General features: G+C 30.9%; 1 protein-coding gene across 1 annotated transcript; it reads right to left on the bottom strand.

The window, feature by feature from the left end:
- Window positions 1–99: 99 nt before the first annotated feature.
- Window positions 100–1,061, bottom strand: LOC114757524 (putative disease resistance protein At4g10780). Its single transcript, XM_028946608.1, has 2 exons — window positions 992–1,061; window positions 100–917 (listed from the first exon to the last, which is right to left on the bottom strand). Exons 1-2 carry the CDS (start codon window positions 1,059–1,061, stop codon window positions 100–102), a joined length of 888 nt encoding a protein of 295 aa, XP_028802441.1.
- Window positions 1,062–9,406: the final 8,345 nt, after the last annotated feature.

The following is a 9,406-nucleotide window of genomic DNA, read 5'->3' as shown; positions in this document are numbered from 1 at the left end:
TTGTTGACGCCACTGTCTGTTCTTATTTTCATCTGCAATTCCTCTAAGTTGGATGAGCGCTCCACCTCTAGAAATTCTTTCTCTTCCCTATCACTACCATCATTTAGCGGAGTTGCAGATGCTAATTAATCGACACACTTTTACTTGTTGAAGATTTGGTATTAGGCCCAAAGGAGTAACACGAATATGATCTGCAGACAAATTAAAAACCTTCAAGTTTTTCAAATTCTCCAACTCTCTCCAAATGTCTGGTGCATTAGTTAATTTGAAATTAACCAATGACAGATATTCCAAATGATTTAATCCACCAATTTCTGTGGGGATGGGTACCCTTTTCGTTGCAAACAGTTCCAAGACTTTTAATTGCCTTGCGTATTGGATATTTCCTAATCCATATATTGTATCAGGAGTATCAAACTTCAATAGTAATGTTGTTAGATTTGTCCAAGCTATGCTTTGTATCCATGGTTCAACACCTTTCATGATTGAAATCGTTTCAACCATTCCATAATCTTTAACATTGGCTTGAGACATTGCCCATCCATCTTCTTGTACTGCAACCTTCAATTTGTTTCTGCCTTCATCACATGCTATCCATAGTGCCATGTCACAGATGACATCATGCATCTTAACTGAACGCTCCAAAAAGATATTATCTTTAACTTTCTCTGACAAGCATGAAGGCTTCAACGTTTCAATTATAGATCCACCATGGCTACACATATCATGTCCACTTCTCATCCTCTCATTATAAAGAAATCCCTCCCCTATCCACTTATCAATGAGACGAGAAACTTGAATTTCATAATCTTCTGGGTATAATGCACAATATAAGGAACATTTTTGGAGTGTTTTATCTGGTAGTTGATCATAGCTAAACTTGAGGATAGAGAACACCTCTGTCTCCCTGTCCGAAGCTGTCCATCATTACAAAAAAACAACGAATTAGCGACGGAAACAAAACCATGTTTTTTTGTAGTGCATGAAGAACTTGTTAAGTTATTCTTTGAGTATTCCCATGCTTCCACACTCTTCACACGAGCCATGGCACTTCCTACCATAGTTAACGCAAGTGGTAGTCCTTTACATTCTTTAGCAATCTCCTCTGGTATCTTTGGAATGATAGGGTTAGATTTCAGAGTTTCCTCGCCAACTTCCACGCTTCCACACTCTTTGGAATGATAGGGTTAGATTCCGTTAGAATTTCAACTTTAAATTTTCTTTGGGCTTTCATTTTTGCGCATACATCCTCAGATTGTGTTGTGAATAACACTTTGGATTGAAAATTAGTTTCCTTTGGATGTGGCACTCCCACCTTTTCCAAATCTAATTCCTTCCATATATCATCCAATAATGGAACAAATTTCTTCTCTTAGGACTTCATAAATCTTTGCAGTTTGTTCATATTGGTTACTGCAACAATTCCAAAGGTCATTTCCAATTCTTGCCCATTTTCTGATGCCATCCATAATACTATCCAAGTTGGGACTTTTGGATACCACTACCCACTTGATGTAAAAGTCTGATCTTTTCCCAAGTTGTTATGAATTTTTCTTATCAAGGTAGTCTTTCCCACCTCACCCCACCCCTCCCATATAACCCAATGATACCAACATTGTTTTCTTCAATACTTTTCATACCTTATCAAACATTATATCTAAGCCTACTGTCTCGCTAGATCATTGGGCTTACAAAGACGCTTGAGGGAAATTTTAAAATCCTCACAAAACTTTTGCCCTTCAGTTTCTAGTTCATCTACATTCCTTAGAATGTTGACAACATCCTTACCTAACTTGTGGCTTGAGGTGCAATTCTGTGGACAACATTTACCAAGGCATTTATTTTGAGTTTGTTTACTTCTACAAACTTGAATATATTTTATTTCCTGTGAATATAGTATTATTAATTAGCTTCACAATGTCATCATTCTATACTTTCCAGTCAAATTTGAGTGAATGTATGGGTGGTAATTAGATCTTGAACGAGAGAGCACGCGCACATATATATTATGTATGTGTATGTATTAGTGGGTGACCTGATGTGTGTAATTGACATACTAGTAGACAAGAATAAGCATGCTTCAGCTGTTAATACTCCCTATGATTCAAAATATAAGTCAAATAACTAAATCACGTAATTCAAAAAGTTGGTTAAAATTAGTTAAAGATAATAAATATGTACAAATAAAACTTATTTTTCTAAAACACCTTTATTTATGGGGAGGGTAAGTGGGAGAGAGAATAAGTGGGAAAAAAAAAAAAAGAGGTGAGAGAGGTATAATTAATTTGGAGTAAAAATGAAAAAATAATACAGCGAATGATCAAACAAATCTAAAGTGAAGCTTGTAAAGGGGAAAAAAAAACTCTTCAAAAATTTGATACTTATATGTTGAATTGGAGGGATTACCAAATAAAGACCATGGGTAAAACTTAAAACAATATAAATTAGAGGTTGAATTAAGGGAAACTTAGAATAAAGGACCTAAAGGGAATAATATTTATTGTGAAGGATCTTAAAATTTATAATTAGTAGAGGTGTTCAACTGTGTCCTGTCTTAGCTTCTCGTCCATGTCCCAATCCTTTTGGGATGGGACAATCCTATCCGAAAGCTTTTGGGATCAGATGAAAGTATGATGGGATGAAATTGTTTCGGGACAGGACCGGACCGAACAGGTCGTGGGATAGGGTGTCCCGTCCCAATCCCCTTTCAATATATTATTTTTATTTTTAGTTGTTATAAATTTATTTTATTTACCACTATAATAGTATTTTGGTAATGATATTTATCAATTGTCATTTTTTATTTGTTTATAAGTTGTTTTTACATTGCTTACAAAGTGAACATTTTATGTTTGTTTATTTTTTGTCTCTCAAGATTACAAAAAACATTTTTCTTGCCATTGTTTTCTCATTTTTATCTATTTTCTTCTCATAGTTTTCATAACTTCTTACACTTTATGTATAATTAATTGTCAAATTAAAAAAGTAAAAAAAAAATTCAAAAAATAAGAGATGGGACGTCCCTGTCCTATCCCAGTTATATCCTATCCCAATTAGGACGGGACGCTATTGGGATGAGACGGGACACGAGATGGAAAACGGGCATAAACGCCCTTGGTAATTAGTTAGAAAGAGCAAAAACCAAAATAAATATACAAATGCTAAATGATCCCTAACCAAATCCCTTATGTCATCTGCCCACATCCCAATTATTTCATCATTATTGGCTAAAAAATAGGGGAGCACTCCATTATGTTCAATTTTCATTTTTATTATTTAATTCGTAGATTTTAAAAATTTTACAATATCATTATGCATAATAATGTTCTCTAAAATTTGACTGCTAAGGTTTGATAGTCTTTGTGTGCTAATTTTTTTTTTAATGAAACGGTAAATTTTATATATGAATTTAATTTTATCTTTTCTATAACATTAAACTTGAAGCAAGCAGTCAAATTAATGCAAAAAGCTGTTTCTTAAACATAAAAAATAAAATTTATTAAATTAATGTAAAATTTTCATTATAAATTATGCTTGTTAAAATATGTTATGAAAAATAATTTTTATTTTGATTTTGATTAAAATCATGCAAAATAATTTATTATTACTTGTTTTGCAAAATTTTATAATATCATTGTCTGGCTATATATTTTCATCATGACATTTTCACTCATCTTATATATTTGATTATTTTTCCAGTCCCTTGGGTCCATTATGTATTTTTGTCGAGTGAACCATTTACATGCTCCCATTTTGTTATTTTTACACAAGCACCTAACCCCGTTAAGCCACCGTTACCCACTGAAATTTCTTCTTCTCCGTTCAATGTTGTAGCCTAACGAATTTTTCACTTCCAAGAACACCTCTCGACAGTGTAGCTCTTCTTCACTATCAGATCGCCCCCATCCCTGTTCTCCCTCGCATTATTTGCCAACTTACTTCCTTCTAGACAAGTTGCGATCTCAAGAAACTCTTGGCTATTGGTGACGAATGATTCTCCTTCCATAACGCCACCTCTGAGAAATCTGGCATAGACTGGGCAAGAACAGAGTACTCTCAAGAGAAGAGGGTTGTTGGAGCCGGAGTAATGGGGTCAAAAGCGTGTAAAGAAAGATTGAAAATTGGAGGATTAAAAAATCTTTTATATTTCCTGTGCCTATCAGTTACCATATCTGTGATGAATATTATTAATTTGTATTAACTGTATCCACTGGGTTCTCTAATTTTCTCTCATTAAGACGGTGTCATACAATTATCTGGTCCAGGGAGGCGGGAAACAATATGGGATGGATAGAGTGTTTTCAGTGGAGGAAATTTCTGAACAATTTTGGTTGTCGTCGATACCCACAATAAAGGAAGAATCCTCCTCTGGGATGAATCGCAATTCTTTCTGAGTGGCCTTTCCAATGATTTCTCTAAGAAGCTTTTGTGGCTTCCAATGCCTCTCACCCTTCTCCTTCCTCCGATCCTCACAAAAATGATGCCATACATTTCCAAGAATGTTGCTGACTACTCTAGAGTGGTTTTCTTTTTTTTTTTTTTGGGTGGCAAAGTACAGCTCAAGAGTGGGTTGACCCGACAGAGAAGAAGCAATTTAAATGGGTAACGGTGGTTTAAGTGGCGATGTGTATAAATAATCTATATGCCAGCAAGTGATTGGCTTACTGGACCTTAGTTTAGTCCTTTTTAGAAATCACATAAACTATTTTTCAAAAGTAATTAAATATATAATTTTTTTGACTGTATCATATTTAATAGGATGATCGTGAACTATTCTGAGGTGAGAGAGAGAGAGAGACAAGGTTCTTCGGTGGCCCAAAAAACACTTTTTATTTTTGTTAAAATGTTGGATCTGTTATAAATAAAAAAGAAATAAAAAAATCATGTAGAGAAAAAGAGGATCAACGAGAGAAAGTATTTTTTATTATATTCAAGAGTTACTAAATACATGATATATGGCCTCTATTTATAGGCACATGTTTACATCTTTGATAGAATCTACAGATTACATGATAATAGAAGATAATTATAGGATATAAAGATAATAGGGGATATTGGAGATTATAAGAGATATAGGAGATAATGGGAGATATATAGATACCCCCACAAGGATATTATTATATTCATAACACTCCCTCTTGAATGTTCAGTATATATAAATGTGCCTCATTGAAAAACTTCAACTAGGAAAAACCCTATGGGAGAAAAACCTAGCAAAAGAAAAAGAGTACATCATTCATTGATACACTATGCAATGCTGCCTCATTAAAAACCTTGCTAGGAAAACCTAGTGGGCCAAAATCATAGTCAATGAAAAAAGAGTATAGCATGTATCAACTCTCCCTCTTAGCAACATTAGTTGATATCTTCAAACTTGTAAAATTTAATATAACGAACAAGCCTTTCAAATATTATAGTGAGATAAAAACGTCAAATATTAGTTTTATAATCTTATGACAATCATGAGACAAATAGTCCTTTTATGGTTTATACACATGTAAATCATATGGTGATCTCTCGATATGGTGATCAAACAAGAATACTTTATCTATATAGCTAGTAAAATTAGTCTTGGGTGCCTTCAGATAAAATAATATGACCTTCACCGCACCCTTAAAGTAACAAAGAATGTTTTTAACTTCATTCCAACATCTTTATGTTGATAAAGAACTATACTATGCTAATTAGCAAATGATATATTAGGTTTTGTCTGGCTACATAGATATATAAGTGCTTTAGTGGCACTAAGATATAATACTTTTGGACCAAGTGTTTATTTATCACCTTCTGGAGGTCTAAATTGATCTTTAGTCCATATCTAAAGATTTTATAACTATTAAAACACAAAATAGATGTGATTTATCCACATAATGGATGTGACTTATTTATATTTATTCTTCACAAAGCTTTCATTTCAAATTCTTTCTTTAAGTAATTCGCAGCTTTTAAAAACTCATCAAGATTTTTTATGCTATCACCATAAATAGTACTGATAACAAATTTATTTTGAATCTTTTTACAAATAGACAAGTTGGAATATGTTTATATAATTCCTTCAGTCAATATTAACCACATAAGCTTCATATAAAGACTTAATTGAGTAGTGTTCTTAAGAACATAATTGTATGTTTCTAGAAACTTGAATCCTTCAAGGATTTACATACATTATAATCCAGATCTATTCATGTATTAGATCATTTGAATTTACACAAGGATTTGAACTATATAGTCAGTCACTATATTTTCTAGACACATATGAGATATTTTCATATATTATCAAACTGCCAAATTGATAATATATATAAAAATTTTAATCCATCACAAGATTGCATTTCTCTTTTCTTATACAAACGCCTGTTACACTCCAAGTGCTTGGGCTAAAAGATATACAAATCCCCTGTTATGATGTTGCATCTTTTTTTTTTTGTTGGCCAACTATTTTTCTGTCTGTGTCTCATGATAGACTTATATATAAGATTCTCATTTGATCACGTCATATCATCACTAAAATTATTGTTGACAATTTTATTCCTTTATTGGTCCTCTTTTCTTCTATGACATAATATATCGAGATCTCTTTATTGCTTTCAGACATTTAAGCCTTTTCAAAGGTCAAATAGTTATGTCTTAACCTCTTTTGCAATTCATGCCTCCTTAGTATGATCATCATGATCATTTGCTCTTTTTCTTTTCTTTTGGAACTGATCATACTCTTATACTTTTAACATGTCTTAAAAATAGCAGAACTTTTAGCTAGAATATAAAAATTAAGAATTTTCATTTGGGTCAATAATTGCATCTGGCAGGTATTAGTAATATTTTACGAATGCAATACTTTATGAACTTTTAGTGCATACTACTATATTTGAGGATCTACATTTGATAATGAAAATGCATTCTATGTGTTCTATTTTCCGGCTACACATTTTTTCCCTCTCATATTGGGAATATGCAGTGTAAGTCTTCTAAATCCATAAGTCTCCTTTAGAAACATTATTTTGTTTCATTTAGAGACAAAAAAGAATAAGGAGGTTCTTATCTAACATTGATCCCAACTTACTTTTAATATCCATCTATGTGCATTATTGCGATGGAATAATAGATATTCCACATTCTAAGATGAAAAATATTTGGCTCCTAACCACAAGCCAATTATAATGGGAGAATTCACAATACATTGTTCTCTTGATGCATTTATGTACAAAAATATATAAAATCAATCATCCCAACACTCAAACGAGAATTCTGTTCTCATAAACTCTAGTTTAGCTACTTACGGAGGCTTTTACTAAACATATAATCATCAGCAACGTGAGGAACAATCACCAGCAATCTCAATGAGAATTATATTGATTTTATAATCATGAACTTATGTACTCAATGTAATTATTTGAACATATTTGTAAACTTTAGGTTATAAGTTGATCATAAACATCTGTGACCATTTTATAAATGCATCTTTTACTCATAAAGTATTACTTTGGTCCACATGGTGTCTAAATAGGCCCATATATAAACTTGATGCATTATAAATTTGCATGAATCCAATTTTGAGTACAACTAGTGATGTTTTCTTATTTGGTTTTTTGAGAATAAACAACACATAAAAATTCTTGAACCATATATCATGTTTTTAAAGTATCTTCTGGTTCTTTAATGAATGATAACGCATATTTTTCATGACATTTTGTATTATTATGATCCGAAATGATCTAACCGGTCATACCAAACTATAAATGTATAAACTTCTGATTTATTATAAAATTATTCTCAATTATTGGTAAACTTCTTATTATCATGTCATATTATTCATTTTTCACCTTAATATTTTATAAGGAATATGTTATCAATTATAGATTTTATCTTTGGGATAATAAATCATACTATAGCTCTTCTAGAGCCTTATTTTTTAATCTTTTACCCAATGGTAGAAACTTCTGTACTCATGAAGGGTTGAGCGCCATTGACTCTTCTAGAGCCTTTTTTTTTTTTCTGAAAGGAATATGAGATATAAGAAATGACATGAATGTTAATGGCAACAAAGTACATCTAACATGATTCATACTTATATTCCAACAATTTCCCCCTCAAGTGTAAGTCATATAAACATACTTTTCTTATTTATATATTTCAAATAGAGTGAATAGCATATAGTAAACTAATAACATAGCTTTAACTTAAAAATCTGAATGCTTCTTGATTAAGATATAGTCATGGATTTTAATCTAATTGAGTTATCACCTTAAGACCCTTTGATGAACAGACGTTTTGATACACACACACGCATATGTTTGTTGGTCATAATTTTCATTATTAATTCTTTTTCCGCCTACAAAGAATGGGGAGAACTACATTAGTTATTCAACAATTATATCGATTTTGTTACTAAATCTTTAGGAAGTATATTAACCTTTTATTATTAGTTCTTTTGGAACTATATCAGTTTTTGGTTACATATAGTTCTTCAAAAATGCTATATATAGTTCTTCAGGAACTAATATATATTGTTATTTTACTATATGATATACTTTACTTCTTGTTATACTTTTTTAAAATATGAAGTATTTAATTTTTTTCACATCATATATATTTTCTCAATATTTCATTATTAAAAAGCATTACCTTTTTTTTTTTTTGGCATGTATTCTATAATACTTTAAATCTTATTCATAAATTTATAAATCTAACAGAAATTTAACAAGATTTATAAGGACTAAAATTAAACTACGTAGTTATGAAGATTTGAATCATAAGCTTTCAGAACTATTTATAAGTTATTAGTATCTAAGACTCTATATAGTAAATATATTTTTTCAAAGATTATTTATGTCACTCTTTGAACCATAAGCCTTCAGGGCTTTAAAAATATCATAAGGTATTCTTTTCATGTCATTTAATAACATGAGTATAATGGCTAGCTATTGGCCATTTAGTAATAGAAAATTATAATATTAATAGATATCAAATTGAATTTCAAAAATATATCAGAATAAGGTAAGAATAAAATTTAAATTTCAAATTAATTAAATGTAATATGAAATAAGGAAAAAAGATAAACTCTTATACCAACACATCCTTCATCATATAGTTATTAGTTTCCTGGGCTATATTATTTATAATTCTAATTGCCATAATTTTTCTTTTATAAATAAGCTATATAATGATCATTCTCAGAATCAAAACTATATAGTTTCAAGTTGTTTAATTAAAAAAAAAAAAAAGATACATGGCATCTAGCCATTTAATTTCAGAATAAAGAAAACAAAGATATATGAATTATGGCCATAAGATAGAAATTTGAAGTCATATGGCTTCTAGCCAATTAATAAAATAACATAAAATCAAATATATATGACTTCTAGCCATAAGATAGAAAACCAAAGTTATATGACTGCGAGTCATTTAA

Source organism: Neltuma alba, unplaced genomic scaffold (assembly GCF_004799145.2).
Source record: "Neltuma alba isolate B1F8T4 unplaced genomic scaffold, ASM479914v2 tig00001496_pilon, whole genome shotgun sequence".
In the NCBI taxonomy this organism is placed as follows: Eukaryota; Viridiplantae; Streptophyta; class Magnoliopsida; order Fabales; family Fabaceae; genus Neltuma; species Neltuma alba.
The sequence above is the reverse complement of the archived record's forward strand: the minus strand, read 5'-3'. Positions and strand labels throughout refer to the sequence as shown.